This window comes from Xyrauchen texanus, chromosome 18, assembly GCF_025860055.1.
Source record: "Xyrauchen texanus isolate HMW12.3.18 chromosome 18, RBS_HiC_50CHRs, whole genome shotgun sequence".
Classification (NCBI taxonomy): Eukaryota; Metazoa; Chordata; class Actinopteri; order Cypriniformes; family Catostomidae; genus Xyrauchen; species Xyrauchen texanus.
Genome location: NC_068293.1, coordinates 30,245,027 through 30,263,248, shown reverse-complemented (window position 1 = coordinate 30,263,248; position 18,222 = coordinate 30,245,027). Strand labels below are relative to the sequence as shown.

Sequence of the window (18,222 nt, the reverse complement as noted above, 5' to 3'; positions counted from 1 at the left end):
ACTTTGGCGCCATCTATCGGTTAGTAAAAACCCGTTCCTCAGAGTCGATCGAAGTTTCTGTTTTCGACACATATGTCTGACACTGTTTGTTTTTTTTAGCTGCGATGGCGGTAGTTGGACCATCATGCACATTTACTGATCATTATTAAATGGAAAAAAATATATTCAGTATTAATTTGGACTATTCAGCATTCACCAACGAAGGAAGTCCGATGGGTATTGTTTAACTATAGCTCTTTCTTAATGTACATGTATACGGTCTGAGCTGTTTACTGTAAGGTTGGAGATTTGAACTGCAAAAATGTACATACAATATCGCCAGAGCGCCACTGTGCCTCTAGGTCAAGATACTTAACAGGATTCACCAGCTCTGTTCATGTGGTCATATTCTAATACTTTATCATGTAATGTGGGGTTTCTCTCCCCCGTCTTACAAGAAGTAATTCAAACAGTAATTGAAATCACAAACAGGATCTGCCAAGTGCCAACCTGACTGTCGACTTTCTCTTTGTTTTGCCAGTGTAACCGCAATAAGGTGTTGATGATTCAAAACAGACTGAGATGCTCGGGGGGAAAACACCACTTTACCCACCACAAAAGCAACCACTATCAATAATTGCAACATTATTGGGAAGATTGACAACACCTAAACCTTTTTTAAAATAAAGTAATTGCAAGCTATGTTCATAAACCATACCGTTTTGGCTGCCATTCATTCGGCAGGTTAATGGAAAATGGGGAAACTTGAGCCTCTAGTAAGATACGTGATTCTTCCATCATCGATTCCCTATGTTATTAAGATGGTCTCGTTTAAGACTTTTACTTAAAGGCGACGTATCATGGAAAACGTGATTTCATTAACTTGTTCTTTAGAAAGGATTGTGCAGACATACCCAGTTACAAACTGCGGTCAAGTGCATTAACAATGTGTTTTTCAACTTTTTGAAAGATGGCTTTACAACAGTTGTGAACATCTCTCTGACAAAGAAGCTTCATCCGTGCATTCTCTTCGTTATACAGGAAAATATATCATGTGTGTGAATACATTTGTTTAGTTCCCTCCTTCACGATATATATATACAATTACTTCGGGGCTGAGGGATTAGTGAATTTATTGATTTTGCATTGAAAATTAAATAATTTATTTAAAAAACGAAAAACTTAAATCAAATATATTTCTAAATTCAAATTGCACTCCAAACGAAACAAAAAAGCAAATAAATAATAAAGTGATAAAATCGATAAATCAGGCTGCCTGCCTGATCTGCTCTGGTCTGGCCTCCTGACCACTCGCCTGATCTGCTCTGGTCTCCTGGCCGTCCGCCTGATTTGCTCTAGTCTCCTGGCCGTCCGCCTGATTTGCTCTAGTCTCCTGGTGGTCTGCCTCCTGGCTCTGCCTTGGTCTCAGGCCTCCATGACTTTACCTGGTTCCTCTGCTCCCTGTGCCCCCAGTACTGCCGGTTTCCAATTTCCCTCACATCCCATGGACTTTTTTTGTTTTGTTTTTTGAGCATCTGAAATCAGCTCCTTAAATGGAGGGCTCTGTTATGTATTCCCTGTTTTTGTCTTGACTTTGTATTTCTTGTTTAGTTCCTGTTTCCTTTTTTTATGATTGGTTTCCCCCTGATTGTTTCACATGTGTTCATTGTTCCCCTGTTTTCTCTTGTGTATTTAAGCCCTTGTTTCTCCTGGTTTCTTTGTCAGTCTTCACATGTGTTGTCATGTTCTGTGCCTGGTTCCCTGCATTTTGTGTTCATTTTATTTGTGTTACCTTGTTCATCTTTTGTTTTCATTAAAAGCTTCGTTTAGATCCTAATTTCTTCAATTTTCAAGTCATTTTACTGTACAGTGTTTGAACAAATTAAAGGCAAAATCACCCCTAAAATCCATCCTAGCACTTGCATCACTTCCTCAATCATAAAAAGCATTCCTTTAATATATTAATATATATTATTAATATAATTAAAGGCAAAATCACCCCAAAAATCTAATTTTGTCCAGGCACGTGGATCAGATTATCATATTCAAACACTCATGAAAAGTTTTCATTTTTGAAGGGTTTCTTGTTCAATCACGCCATGTTTATTAACATATGAAATTTAAACTCATTTAATGTAGTATTGGACAAAATTACTGGGAAATACTCCTGACGTCATACACAGAATGTCTTACATTTTATATGATATTGAGATAAAATTAAACTTAAAGTTAGCCATCTAAATGAAAACCCAGATACAACAAGTGACAGATCAGAGAGATAAGGAAAGCAAGTTGGTAACAAAGAATAATCAAAACGATGCCGTGTCATGTCCTTGTTTTAAAATTATCACAATTCTTTTCTTTTCTTATTTCAGATAACAGCTAAGTGCATCTTAATGAACAACAGCACTTTTGGCATGCTGTTGTACTCATAAACTATAAAGTAAAATGACTTGAAAATTGATAGAGTAACAGTCAGGGTCACTCTAATCTATAATCCTTTGAAATAGTGAGCAAACCTCTAAAGGAAATCTTTTTATTGACGTTTGAATATGAGGAAATTATCCAAGTGCAAGGATGCACTTTGAATTTTGGGGTGATTTTGCCTTTAATTTTCTCAAAAAATTAAACAGTTTTAATTAACCTACAGGATTTACAATTCAAAGTTTATTACAAGGTATGAAGGACAATGAGAGATCCTTGGCAGAAAGGTAACATTTATTATATGCAATATGTAAATGTCATGTTATGTAGATTTAGTACACTTTGGTTATTAATTATTTACCTGCCCATTCCAAGAGTCATCTAATCCAGTCACCTTTCACATATTCTAAATCAAACATATTAATAAACACCAGCACGTCACAAACACTTAATAAACGCTTTTTCATCAATATAGTAAGACTCACTATCTTCTGCACACAACAGGAGTCAAGAGCACGTCTTTCTGTTATTTCGCAAAGTACCGTAATTACTGCAATATGCGCGCACTCGGTTATAAATCGCGGCTGCCTTGACCGTACAATTCTGAACTGCGGCTGGCTTGGCCGCAGTTTTTAACACGCAAAGCTGCCTTCCACCTCTCTCAAATACTGACTAGCATCGTCGTACAGTATGATGTCGAAAGCATTATTTACACAGTCATGTTTCTTCAACTACAGGCACTTTAATGTGCCAGGGTTGATTTATATTAAAGCTAAATCTAATATAATTCAATAATCACAAGGAATAAAAACTAGATTTTTATTGTTTTGTTATACTGAGGTCAAATTAAAGGTCAAAGTTTTTTTTTTTTTAACCATACCTTCATCATCTATATGTATATATTAGTTCGTTTTACTTATGAAATGCCTTTTGTGTATAGATTAATTAATACATGTTTTAACCCTTGTCTCAGAGCAAGTATACTGTATGAAACCACATCATAAATATATAAAGCATCATTACATTTTAAAAGCTATGATATCCAAACAAAGAGTAAAATCATAAACCGTTTCAATATGTTTTGTGTGAAAATGTTTAAATTAGGGCTGTCAATCGATGACATTTTTTAATCGAATTACATGGTGTCCCGATTAATTAATTGCGATTAATCGCATATACAAATATTGGCTAAGAAAGCCCCCTCATATAACAATAATTCAATATATAATGATTATAAATATTTATATCAATATATAATTATACATAGTTATCTTTAAATATTTACAAATTATATATATATATATATATATATATATATATATATATATATATATATATATATATATATATATATATATATATATATATATATATATATATATATATATATATATATATATATATAAATAAAATATTCAGATAATAAAAATGCTTAATTAGTAGAGTTAATCATTGATAAGGCCATACAAAAAGCAGCTTTAGAATACAATGTATTGTTTACTACCATATTATTAATCATAATCCAGTCATTGACACACAGTTCACAGCAATCCATTTCACAAGTGAATTTGTCAATCAGTTTTTTATGAGATTTATTATGAGGGCTTGTTTAAGGACCCGTCAATTTACACCTATGTCAGACGAGACGAGACGGGTGTGTTGCGTCATAAACATAAAATGTTTAGGTTACTGTGTCAAGTTAAATATAGTTTAATACTCAATCTTTAAACACATCTTGAGATCCCTTGGATCGCATTTGCGCTCCTTCAAATGTTTTGAATGCAAGAATGTAACGCATGTTTGTGTTGTTCTGCCTACTAAAGTGTTTTCTTCACTGTTTAAACTGTGCGTTGCTCATACAGCTGAAATTTCACTTACTGCCCTCTGGAGTAAACAGGTGGTACTACAAGCTTGCATTTCTCAGGAATCTTCCTTATTATGGTCCGTGGGCATGCGATTAATTGCATCATTTTTTTTAACACGTTGTTTTTTGAAAAATTAATCGCACTGAATTAACGCGTTAAATTGACAGCCCTAGTTTAAATACATTTTCACATATTTTTTTACGACTAAAAATATTTCATTTCTAAATGTCCACAGGGTTAAGAGTGCCGACAAAAGTGATCATATGACATATGACATATAACAACTTTGCTTCCCTGAAGTATGCCTCATGAACTTCACATAAGAGATTAGCTAATCCCTTTTTCAGGACACTGTATTTTAAAGATAATTTTGTAAAAATCCAAATAACTTTACAGATCTTTATAAAGGATAAAGGGTTTAAACAATGTTTTCCATAATTGTTCAATGAACCATAAACAATTAATGAACATGCACCCGTGGAACGGTCGTTAAGACACTAACAGCTTACAGACGGACTGGCAAAATGTGCTCTTCATTGACGAGTCATGGTTTTGTCTCACCAGGGGTGATGGTCAGACTCTCGTTTATCATCAAAGGAATGAGCATTACACAGAGGCCTGTACTCTGGAGTGGGATTGATTTGGAGGTGGAGGGCCATCACGGTCGATGTGTGACAGCACCATTGAACTGAGCTTGTTGTCATCGCATGCGATCTCAATGCTGTGCGTTACAGGGAAGACATCCTCCTCCCTCATGTGGTAAGCTTCCTGCAGGCTCATCCTGACATGACATTGTTCAAGGACAAAGATGGCCAGATAGAGGCCTCTGGTCATCTGCTCAGAGTGCTCCGCCAGCTCCAGGCCAACCACTGTCCTATGCCGAGTTCATCGTTCAGACCAAAAAACGGGGCAACAGGTTGCAACATGGACCAGTAAAACAAACATCTGCTGCTGAAAGCAGGAATTGTGCTGCAGTGCAAAGTAGTGGAAACACTGTTGGAACCGGGTCAGTAAGTAAGTCATCCTAAGACTCTGGAATACCTAACAACAAGCAGCAGGAACCATTTGAGGTACCAACAATGGATCAGTCAAACGAGGATGGGTAGTGTTCGTTCGAAGAGTTGTGTCATTTCTCCTCACCTTATAGGATTAGGAAACAGTATTATAGTCAGTCCTCGACAGGTCTGTATAGTCTATGTTTATATTTATCATTAAAGGTGCACTCCGTAATATTTTCCTCATTAATATTTATTTAAGCATAAAGACATGATTAGTACTTTTGACAAATATCTAATGCAAATTAAATAAAGACAGTCACCTTTAAAAAAGCTATTTAAATGTCTTTGAGTTGAGATCACAAGATCAGCTTGCAGCCGCATGCACACTGCAGACAGGGAGAGAGCCTGCAGCAGACTGGTGCAATGTCCATTTTATTGGTGTATGAAGTATGAGACTAAAGACATACCTTTAAAACAATAGATAATAATGTAACAAAAGATAAAACGGTCATCATTTAACAGATGTGTCATGTAAAATAAGTTCAAAACCACCATAGAGACAGCTAAACATACTTGCATACATAGATACTTATAAAGTGTACTGTGTGCATCTTTAATTTGAATGCAAATGTATAAAGTAAAAAAGTAATTTGACATTTCTGTGTTTGTGTAGGTGTTGCAATACATGTTTGGTAAATTGTGTTTTCATATCTCTGCAGAGAGGCAACCCCATCCTGAAGTTTGTGAGAAATGTTCCTTGGGATTTTGGAGAAGTGGTGCCAGACTATGTATTGGGGTGGACAACATGTGCTTTCTTTCTCAGGTTGGTTTGTGGGTATGCACCAATGAGCTCTAAAATACCTGGAGAGAGCTATGTATCAGCATCCTGTTCATCTCAGTGGCAGTGCTCAGCTAGTGCAGGGTTAGATTTTCAATTCATCGAACTTTCAATGACAGGATGTCTGCATAGAGCTCATCTTCCACGATACACCTCTAGAGGCTGGAAATGTGCCTATAAATATGTGATGTTAAATTGTTGCCCACATCAGTGTTGTCTGACATTCTCTTGTTATCATTTTCTATGATGTGTATTATTTAATAAAATAAGAAGTGTTGAGTGTAGCTCTGTGCACTTTTAACAGATTTCGTAAGTGTGTTTGCATGTGTGCGTGTCTGTGTGGTTTACTTAGGAATGGAATTTTCTCATTTTAAGTGTGAAACCACATCATCCTCTACTAGTCTTTGCTAAGAAAGTGAGTCAGAATGCAATGCAGCAAACAAAAAAAAAACTTGAATATACTTATATGGAAAGATGTTGCTTTGTTTTCAATATATGGTTTTTTGCAGAATTCGCTGGACCCTTAGACAATGAAATGTACTTGTTTTTATTTACCCAAGCGATGGATGTCAAAATATATTTTATTTGAGAAATACTGTAATTAATAATTTACATTTTAATACCTAAATTTTAAGCATATTGTGTGGTCCCAGAATGTACTAGGAAGGAGTGCATACATAAAATATATTATCAATATATGATCAAATATATTAAATATTATATATACATATACCAAATATATGATCAAAATAAATATGGGGCATTTATTTTAAAGAAAGTTAGCTCAATCACACTTTTTTCAAAAATAAATTTGTTTTGGTAAATGGTAAAATGGTAAATGGTCTGCACTTATATTGTTAGGGTTACCTCGTCTTGTTCTCACTGTTACCCTTTGGTTGTCATTTTTGTCACTTTTGTATTCCGTAGTTTTCACTTTTGTCCCTTGATTAGTTCCACAGTCTCCATGTTAGCGTTAGTGTTCTGTCATTGTTTTCACCTGTCCTCATTAGTCTACAATTGGTTTCTGTTTATTCACCTTGTTATCTTGTTTTGAGTTCTGTTGTTCATTGGTTCCTGTCTTCCCTTGTCAGTGTATTTAAACCCTGTCTGTTTGTTCAGTCGGTGTCTATCATTGAATGTTTTTAGCCTGGTATGTGTTCCCTGCCCGTTTTCTCAGTCTTGTGTTTATTTCCCCATTGAGGGTTTTCCTTTGTTCCTGTGTTTTCCGTGTACCTGCCTTGTTTTTTCCTCAATAAAGTTGAACTGCACTTGGATCCACATCTCCTCGTCTGCCTTCGCTGCCCATTCGTAACAGAACGATAGACCAACTATGGATCCAGCGGTTCAGCGGGCAAACTTCCACCTGCTCTGCCTGAAACAAGAAGACCGCCCTGTAGAGGACCACATCCGCGACTTCCTTAAGCTGGCGAGTATTTCAGATTTCCCGGACTCCTCTCTAGTGGTCTTCTTCAGGAGCAATCTGCACCCCGCACTGAAGGAGCGGCTACCACCGGCGACGCCTGACTGGACCCTCCGCGACTTCCTGGTGGCGACCCTACGGGTGTGCGACTCACCTCACCGTCCACAGTGGAGTCTCTTCAGCCACCCCCGGCCACCCCCGGCCACCCCCTGTAACATCAACTCCACCTGTCAACGAGGACACCCTCACGTCAGTTGCCTTCCACGAGCCAACTCGGACCTCTTCGTCTGCCCGGAGGAGGGAGAGAAGACGGGCTTCCGCCTCCCGGCCCACGCCTGCCCCGGTCTTCGAGCCTGTGCCCACGCCTTCCACGGTCAGCGAGCCTGTGCCCACGCCTTCCACGGTCAGCGAGCCTGTGCCCACGCCTTCCACGGTGAGCGAGCCAGCGCCTACGCATGTCACTGTGAGCGAGCGAGCCTGCGCCTACGCATGTCACTGTGAGCGAGCCTGCGCCTACGCATGTCACTGTGAGCGAGCCTGTCGCCTCAGAAGTCAGTGAGCCAGTGCCTGTAGCCTCGACCGTCCCCGAGCCAGCGCCTGTAGCCTCGACCGTCCCCGAGCCAGCGCCTGTAGCCTCGACCGTCCCCGAGCCAGCGCCTGTAGCCTCGACCGTCCCCGAGCCAGCGCCTGTAGCCTCGACCGTCCCCGAGCCAGCGCCTGTAGCCTCGACCGTCCCCGAGCCAGCGCCTGTAGCCTCGACTGTCCCTGAGCCAGCGCCTGTAGCCTCGACCATCCCTAAGCCAGCGCCTGTAGCCATGACTGTCCAAGAGCCAGAGCCAGTAGCCATGACCGTCCAAGAGCCAGCACCAGTAGCCATGACCGTCCAAGAGCCAGAGCCAGTAGCCATGACCGTCCAAGAGCCAGCGCCATTAGCCATGACCGTCCCAGAACCAACGTCACCCGAGCTTTCCAGAGCTCCACCTTCCGAGCTTTCCAGAGCTCCGCCTTCCGAGCTTTCCAGAGCTCCGCCTTCCGAGCTTCCCAGAGCTTCGCCTACTGAGTCTTCCAGGTTCTTCTCTTGAGCTTTCCAGAGCTCCGCCTTCCGAGCTTTCCAGAGCTCCGCCTCCCGAGCTTCCCAGAGCTCCGCCTTCCGAGCTTCCCAGAGCTTCGCCTACCGAGTCTTCCAGGGCTCCTCTCGAGCTTTCCAGAGCTCCGCCTCCTATGGCTCAGCCTCCTACGGCTCCGCCTCTCGAGCCTCCCAGGGCTCCGCCTCTCAAGCCTCTTGAGTCTTCCACGGCCCTTCTCCCCGAGCCTCCTACGGCTCCACCTCCAGAGCCTCCTACGGCTCCACCTCCAGAGCCTCCCCCAGAGCCTCCTACGGCTCTGCTCCCAGAGCCTCCCGAGCCTTCTAGGGCTCTGCCTCCCGAGCTTCCAACGGCTCCGCCTCCTGAGGCTCCGCCTCCCGAGCCTCCTATGGCTCCGCCTCCCGAGCCTCCTACGGCTCCGCCTCCGGGACCTGTCCCTGTCCGATGGCCTCCTCCCAGGTCCCCTGGGCCGGCCCCTGCTCTGCGGCCATCTCCCAGACCACCTAGACCTGTCCCTGTCCGAAGGCCGCCTCCCAGGCCTCCTCGACCTGTCCCCGTCTTGTGGCCGTCTCCCAGGCCTCCTCGACCTGTCCCTGTCCTGTGACCACCTTCCAGGCCCACCGAACCGGTCCCTTTTCCTTGTCTGCCCCTTGTTGCCCCCTGGACTGCCTGTCTGCCCCTCGTTGCCCCCTGGACTGTCTGTCTGCCCCTCGTTGCCCCCTGGACTGCCTGTCTGCCCTTCGTTGCTCCCCTTGGTCTGTCTGCCCACCACAAGCTCCCCCCCCAGTCAATGGACATTTGTTCTTCCTGTTTTTTGTTATGTCACTTTTGAGCGTCTGGAATCCGCTCCTTGAGGGGGAGCTCTGTTAGGGTTACCTCGTCTTGTTCTCACTGTTACCCTTTGGTTATCATTTTTGTCACTTTTGTATTCCGTAGTTTTCACTTTTGTCCCTTGTTTAGTTCCACAGTCTCCCTGTTAGCGTTCGTGTTCTCTCTCATTGTTTTCACCTGTCCTCATTAGTCTATCATTGGTTTCTGTTTATTCACCTTGTTATCTTGTTTTGAGTTCTGTTGTTCATTGGTTCCTGTCTTCCCTTGTCAGTGTATTTAAACCCTGTCTGTTTGTTCAATCGGTGTCTATCATTGAATGTTGTTAGCCTGGTATGTGTTCCCTGCCCGTTTTGTCAGTCTTGTGTTTATTTCCCCATTGAGGGTTTTCCTTTGTTCCCGTGTTTTCCGTGTACCTGCCTTGTTTGTTCCTAAATAAAGTTGAACTGCACTTGGATCCGCATCTCCTCGTCTGCCTTCGCTGCCCATTCGTAACATATGTAGCGCTTTTTTTAACCTTAGAGGTTACCAAAGCGCTTTACACTGTGTCCCATTCACCCATTCACACACACATTCGCACTCGCACTCATACTCATGTTTTGTTTGCAGTGTAAATAAATATACTGTTATTATGTCAAAAGTACTTTTTTTCACAACACATATGCACATTAGATAAACCACCAGAACACAAATAAAGGTGTTTAAATGCAGATTGAAATTGGGGTGAAGTGCAAAAGTCTATGTGTGCCGATCGCTTTTGCTTGAACAGTTTGTGACCTTTCCCCAATAAAACAACAGGGTTAAAGGCATTTACATGGCCTTATACATTGTCAGGTTATTAAGCATAATCTGTTTGTGACTGTAAATGTGCTCAATGTGATGAACTCTGTGGTTACTCTAGTAGGGCACCTGTGTGAACTTGAGGGTAACTGACTTTATACAGCACATGGACTAAAATCACTTTGGGACCAGTTGGCTGAAGTATTTTCAAAAGTGGCTAACAAAAGTTAGTTCTGAGAAAAAGCATATCATCATTTGTTTGCAGATGCTGCTTAGTTTAATATTTTATTATTTAATGCAATGAACTTCATAAAGTGTCCAAAAAAAACAAAAAAAAAACAGCTATGAGCTTTGTGCATAAGAAATCTCCTACCTATTGAACACGTTTTATGTGTTGGTTTTGTACGTAAAATGATAGTTTTGTTTTAGGGTCTGAATATTGAATCTGTAAATATTTTTTTGTTTGTTTCTCGCTCTCGGTCTCTCCATGACCTCAGTGTGAGCAACCATAATCTGAACCCAAACTACATCCATGAGCGCCTGAAAGAGCTGGGACAGAGTTTTGCTCTCCGAGTGTTGCTCATCCAAGTTGACGTGGTGAGTTTGTCTCACTGTGTTCTTTGTACTATGAAGGGTGACTCATAGATTTACATTTATCAATTTGGCATACTATTTTATCCAAAGTGACTTTGTGTTTTCAAGGTATACATTTTAATTAGTTTGTGTATTTCCTGGTAATCAAACTCATGATCTTGCTGTTGCTTTGATATATTGGCAAGCTACAGTATATTATGCATGTACATACATACTTGAAACATGGTAAGCTTTTATTGAGTTTTCATTCCTTTTTCTCTGTACGCTTATATTCTTTATACTATATATTCTAGCAGCCACAAAATCTAAACTGTAATTATTTCTTTATGATCTAATGTTTGAGTTTTAGAACTAACAAACACTCAAAACAAGCTGAGTCCCACAATAAGAATGATCACAGAGATATGTTTTTTATTATTCATGCTTGTTTTAATGTACAAAAATTATTTTGACATCCCAATTAGCACATAGTCCATACAATTGGCTTAAATCAGTACATAATTATATTGAAATCAGCATTCGTCCACACACTGTAGCAATGTAGGGTCTGGAGTGAGGCTTGGGAATTTAAATCAGTTGCTCTGCTGTTTTAAATGATATTCATACTATATGTTGCTTATTTTTTAAATCAGACAAGATGCTATTAGATGAGATGCTGTTTGTGCATATTAAAATCATAATATTTAAAGGACATTACCCCCAAAGAAGTTCTGCTTTGCCAATTTTACTTTGTACAAACACCAATGAATTCTTGTCATCTCTACCAGAGAGAAAAAACGTTGGCTCAAACACACCTCCTGCCTTCAGCTGTTTTCATACCTCTCACCACACAGTTGCATGCAAAGTTGCAAACACAGGGGCTTCATAGGGTGACTTTTCACAATGTTACTCATGGAGCAAAGAGGTGTGGAAACACATTGGGCACATTGGGCAACTTCACTGAACATTCATGAAGAATAATAGTTATAATAAACTGTCTGTGAAAGCAGTATATTTTGTTCAGTTTGGCAAATTTAAAAGCATTTTAAAGCTATTAACAACACCAACATAAACTGCCAAAAAAAAGTAAATCAACTGCAATTAATTAATTTTAATCAAAATATTTGTCTTTTTAAGGCAACGCATTAATACTTCACAACATCACCACCAGTTTATTAATAATCTTATTATGGCTAACCACATATACAGAGGTTCTGACATTTAAAGCAAGTAAAAGTGAATGTTTAAATTGACAGAAGCTGTTTAAGTAAAGATGACATTGCAGAAATACCCTGTTCACAGATTAATTTAAAATGTAAGATAGGGGGATACTGAGATAAAGTGAATAAAATTCAGTCATGTGATCTCAACATAGCAGCCAGGCCACTATGAGAGGAAACATCATGAAGAGAGAGAGAGAGAGGGAGAGAAAGAGAGAATTGGACTCTCATGTGTATTTGTTATTGTTATTTGTGGTTTGTTATTGCAGAAAAGAGGACTTCCTGAATCACCCTATAGTGAATAAGAAGGGAGAAAAATAGAGACAAAGAAATATATATATATATAATATTAGTTTAATATGTATAGTGATAATAAACATTAAGTAATAGTATAATTACATTTCATATTTCTGTTTATTCTGTTTGTCTATAACGTAGCCTGTAATTTAACTATCCATAAAATGATCTAGATGTTTATCGGAAAAAAGAGAGATGTCCTCGATCAAAATTTTGAGTATTTTTTTAAATATATATTTAGCCTATGTTATAAATCTAGAACAGGGTGTGCATTATAACGATCACGATAGCAAGAACACCACTGGTTGATTGATCTAGATGAAATTATGTTTGAGTGCTAATTTGGTTACGCATCTAAATGGCCAAATGCACTTTACAATTCCACCAATGCCCATCTTGATGCATCCTCCAAAATTAGGCGAACGAAGTCTGTGAAACTAGGCTGCCTTCCAAGTGTCCTCATGATTGGGACAGCCTTCGACATTGCTTGATGATGTGGCAGCCAATATAACAGCCTAAATTATTTTCTACTTCACGAATAGCATATGCCTTCAATCACATCCCTGTAATCTGTTAAAGACCGTTTACACGATATAAATGCAAGACAACACGCAACCCGCACAATCTACAGCCACTTTGCACTTCAGCACCTGCTCCGCTCAGCTTCTTAGTTGGACTCTGGAACTGCCAGACAGCTGTGAACAAAGCTGACTTCATTCCAGCCTTTTGTCACGATCTCTTGTTGTCTGCCCCGTGTTTTCTGTTTCACTCAGCACGTCACACTCCATGTCACGTTCCTTGTGGTCCGGCCCGTGTATTCACCAGTCCTTGTCTAAGAAAACTACACTTCCCATCTTTCCTTGCCCTCACCACCTGCCAGCACTCACTCATTGTTTTCACCTGCTTATCGTTTAGTTCCATCACCTTGTGTATTTAAACCCTGTTTGTTTTCCTTTCCTTGTCGATCGTTTAATGTTCACGTTTCATGTCGTTGCTTCCCTGGCCTTTGTCTGCTGTGTCATTCATGTTTGTTGCCCTTCGTGGATGTTTCCCAACCCATGTTCACCTGTGTATTAGTTTAGTTTCTCCCATCGTGGACTTTTCTTTGTTCCAGAGTCTGATTATTTTGTGCTTAACAATAAAACCGCGTTTGGATCCGCACCTCTCGTCTGTCTTGTCCTGCTTCCACACCAGTCGTAACACCTTTGCCACACAGTCTGCTGCTCTTTCCAACAGCTTCTCTTACACCCCTCAAAACACTATTGGGGGTGGGGGAACAGGTTTGCTCATTCATAACTGGCCTTTATCACCACACTCTTATGTAACAATACTTTTGAATTCCATGCTATTGCTACAATGCAACCCACAAAAATACATGTTATTGTCATTTATAGCCCTCCAGCTCAGCTGACAAACTTTCTCGAGGAGTTGGATGTCCTGCTGTCCTCCTTCCCGGAGGAAGGTAAGCCACTTGTGGTTCTTGGTGATTTCAACATACACCAAGACAAGCCCCAGACCACTGAACTGAATGCTCTTCTGGCCTCATTTGACTTGGAAAGACTAAGCCCCACAGTAACCCACAGATCGGGCAACCAGCTGGACCTCATTTATACACGTAACTATACACAACTCAAATATTCTTTTTACTCCTTTACATGTCACTGATCACTACTTTGTTCAATTCAACATGACTCTCCCATCTACATTAAAACTGTCTTCACATTTGGTTTCCGTTCACCGTAACCTCCGTTCTCTTTCACCCTCTCACCTTTCCACTGCTGTCTCTACCTCTCTTCCCACACAAAATGTATTTTCCACCCTTGATGTACACACTGCCACAGACACACTAAGCTCTACTTTAACAACCTGTATAGGCCAGCACATACTACACCACCCAGCCCTTGACTCTCTGACGTCCTTCGTGAACATTGGACTGACCTCAGGGCAGCTGAGAGGAGATGGGGGAAATCTAAAGATCCAGCAGATCTAGTTAAGTATCAGTCTCTGCTTGCAACTTTTTCAGATAATGATAAATCTGCAAAAACGTCCTACTACCACAACAAGATCAACAGCACCACAGACACTCGCAGCTTGTTTAGAACATTCAACACACTTCTTTGCCCTCCCCCTCCACCACCTGATACATCACTGACAGCAGATGTCTTTGCCACATTTTTTACTAATATTGTTACAACCATCAGCAATACATTCTCAGCACCTCACCCTGTCAAAAAGCCATCTCCTGTATGCAACTCCTCTGTCTCTATGTTCTCTCCTCTGACTGACACTGAGGTCTCTAAAATCCTCCTCTCCAACCACTCCACCACCTGTTCCCTTGACCCCATTACTTCTCACCTTCTCCAGGCCATCTCTCAGCCCATCCTGCACCCACACACATAATAAACACATCTCTACTTACAGGCACATTTCCCACTACATTTAAGCAGGCTTGAGTAACCCTGCTGCTGAGGAAACCAGCACTTAACCCCACATAAATAGAACACTACAGACCAGTCTCTCTCATCCCATTCATGGCAAAAAAAACTTGAACAAGCAGTTTACAATCAAATCTCACAGAACAAGCTGCTGGATGACAATCAAGTCAGGCTTCAAAAGTGCTGTCTGTCACCGAGTCGCTGAGACAGGCAAAAGCTGAATCCAGATCATCCGTCCTGATTCTGCTGGACCTTTCTGCAGCCTTCAACACAGTCAACCATTAGATTTTACTCTCCACACTCTCTTCGCTGGGCATCACTTGACTGGTTGAATTACTATCTCTCAGGAAGGTCCTTCAAGGTAGCCTGGAGAGGTGAGGTGTCCAAGCCACATCAGCAACTTACTGGGGTACCTCAGGGTTCAGTGCTTGGGCCACTTGTCTTCTCTATATACACACCATCACTGGGAACCATCATTCAGGCAGATGGTTTCTCTTACCACTCTATGCTGATGACTCAACTCTACTTGTCTTTCCAGCCCAATGATACCATAGTGACTGCTCGAAGCTCTGCCTGCCTGGAATACATATCGGTCAGGATGAAGAAACACCACCTGCAGCTTAACCCAGACAAGACCGAACTCCTTGTCTTTCCAGCCAACCCTGCTTTTGAACACAACATCACCGTGCAGCTGGGTGCACAAAACAGTCAGAAATCTCAGGGCAACCATCGATAACAAACTAAATTTCACAGACCACATCTCAAAGACCGCAAGATCATGTAGATTTACACACTACAATATCAGGAAGATAAGACCCTTCCTCTCTTAACATTCTACACAACTGCTTGTTCAGTCACTTGTCATAGTTAGACTGGACAACTGTAATGCTCTCAATGCAGGTCTCCCTGCATGTACAATTAGACCCCTGCAAATGATCCAGAATGCAGCAGCATGTCTGGTCTTTAATCAACCAAAGAGAGCGCATGTTACACCACTCCTTGTCTCTCTTCACTGACTGCCGGTTGATGCACGCATCAAGTTCAAGGCTCTGATGCTGGCATACAGAACAGTCACTGGGTCTGCTCCAGCATACCATTACAATAATTTCTGCAGAGCGCCCACTAGAAGCCTGCGGTCGGCTAAGGAGCATTGCCTTGTTGTACCAACACAAAAAGGCACCAAAACACTTTCTCAGACTTTCGGCTTCATCATACCACATTGGAATCCTGATAACAAGCACAGTCCTGATTTTACAAGCCGTGTCCCATGTCCTGACAGACCAGTTGGGATGCCTTGTGTCTGAATCTTAACTATTAGAATTGTATGTCCACTCCAATCCATGTTCATGATGCCTGAACATTAATTTAGCATACGCTCTTATCCAAAGCAACAGAATTCTTTTTTAATTACATTTGTCAATGGTACAGTAATACACAGGTACTACTAAATCATACAATGTTATTAAAAATAAAAATAATATATAATAGACCAACTTCCAGTCAGCAAACTTCCAGTGGTCAAGTGATGTGGCTTGTGATCTCTCACACATTGTCCATTAAGAGGCAACAACACCATGATGTGCCAAGCAGCAAGATTCCAATACATTTCGCATGCATAGGTTACAGTTAGTGGTGGTTTGGGTCGGGACAATATTAAATGACATTTTAGACAAATTTGCAGAGCAATACCAACTCTAATTCTGATTGATAGGATTAAGGCAGTACTGAAGACGGGGCATGTTGACCAATCAGATAAAAGGGACGTTTCAGGGCAACTTACATGTGCATATAACATTTTCAAGCTGTAAATAAATGTTTTAAACAATGAAATAAAACGAAAACTAAGCCATTTTCCCCTTTCTCTATTCATTTTTAAATAGAAAATTAAATAGTCAACAGAAAATTTGTTTGTATCTTCTTATTCTATTCATCAGTGTTAAAACCAATAAAGAAGAAACCAAATTGTTCCCCACAAGAGAACTCTCGCTTTTGTACATCAAATTTGACACAAAATGCTTATAAATTGCATTTAATATGTGTTCAGAATGTATGTTAAAATTGAGTGTTTGTGGATCATTTTTGAAGGATACATATGGATTGCATGTGTGGAGTTTGAGCACATTTTGTATACGTGTGAGGACTGGGTATATACATTTTATATAAAAAAATCGTATTTAATGATTCAAGCCTTACATACAGTGCACTGCAAGTCACAGCATTAATGTTATTAATATTTGGTGAATAAAAACCCTTAATATTCATACAGTTGTTGAGATATAAGAGAACACACGTAAGATTAATTGTAAAGGGAAAAAAATACAGCTATATATGAAGACAATCCATGTAAAATCAGAGAGCTTTTTAAATCACCTTGCAAGGCAAGGTGATTTGGTGTGAACGTTCAGTCCTGGTGTGAAGAGCCCATTAGGAATCCATTGTTTCTGCAAAAAATGTAATTGCGCCGAGAAATTGCTTCGAAGGTTCGCATTTGGCGTGAAAAGGCCTTTACTCCAGACCCTTGCAACCACACAGTGTAACATAGATGCACTCACTGTGGAGAAATGCTGATTTAAAGATAGTTTTGTAATGATTTTAGCCCACTGCATAAAGTATGTGCTGACTGGGATGTCAAATTGGTTTCTTACTGAAAATAAAACAAGCATGAAAACATATAGCTGTATTATCTCTTATTGCGCAACTCCTCCACTTGTTTTGAGCTGTTGTTTTGTTCCTAAACTGCTGTTAACTGTGTTTTTATTTTAACTATGTGTTAGGGATGTGCCCGAAGCCGAATACCTAATTAGGAAAGCCACGAATAATGATTTTAAAACGAATAATGGTTTCATTCGAATCAGTGGCGGCTGGTCCATAGGTTGCACTGGGGCACCTCCCCACCTGGTGGAAAGTGTGTGTGTGTGTGTGTGTGTGTGACTGTGTCTGTGTGTTTTTTTAAATAAAATTTTTTAAAGTAATTGTCTGAGAGGAGAACTTTGGTGGAGAAACTATGCGTATAAGAGCTACGCCTAGATCAACCTGACTTCAAACTCAAACAACAGTCTAGTGAAAAGAGCCATACTTGGTACATCAGTAAAGCTTGGCTAGCTGGATGTAGTCATGCAAATGCCTTATTTTGCTTTCTATGTTTACTTTTTAAAATGACAGGGACAGATGGAACATGGGCTGTTTTAGGATTAAGGGACCTAAAACATTAATCAGAAAGGATAAAGAAACATGAGTATACAAGAGCACATATGGACAATAGTGTCAAGCTAGCAATCCTTGGCAGAGTCATCATAGCTACGCAACTGGACGAAGGCCACAGAATCTGGGTAAGAAAGCACAATGACAAGGTGGATAAGAATAGGCATATTTTATCAAATATAATTGACTGTGTGAAATGCTGAATGCAATGGCTATGCTCTCCATGGAAAAAAAATATCAAAAGCATTCCTGACTTCAATAATAGGGTCAATGAGAAGT

General features: G+C 40.6%; 1 protein-coding gene across 1 annotated transcript; it reads left to right on the top strand.

Annotated features, from left to right (window-relative positions):
• Positions 1–125: 125 nt before the first annotated feature.
• On the top strand, positions 126–18,222 carry LOC127659170 (DNA excision repair protein ERCC-1-like). Its single transcript, XM_052148842.1, has 5 exons — positions 126–216; positions 4,833–5,450; positions 5,986–6,089; positions 10,715–10,814; positions 17,905–18,222. The coding sequence occupies exons 2-5, from the start codon at positions 5,367–5,369 to the stop codon at positions 17,929–17,931; spliced, it is 315 nt and encodes a 104-aa protein (XP_052004802.1). The 5' UTR covers positions 126–216; positions 4,833–5,366; the 3' UTR covers positions 17,932–18,222.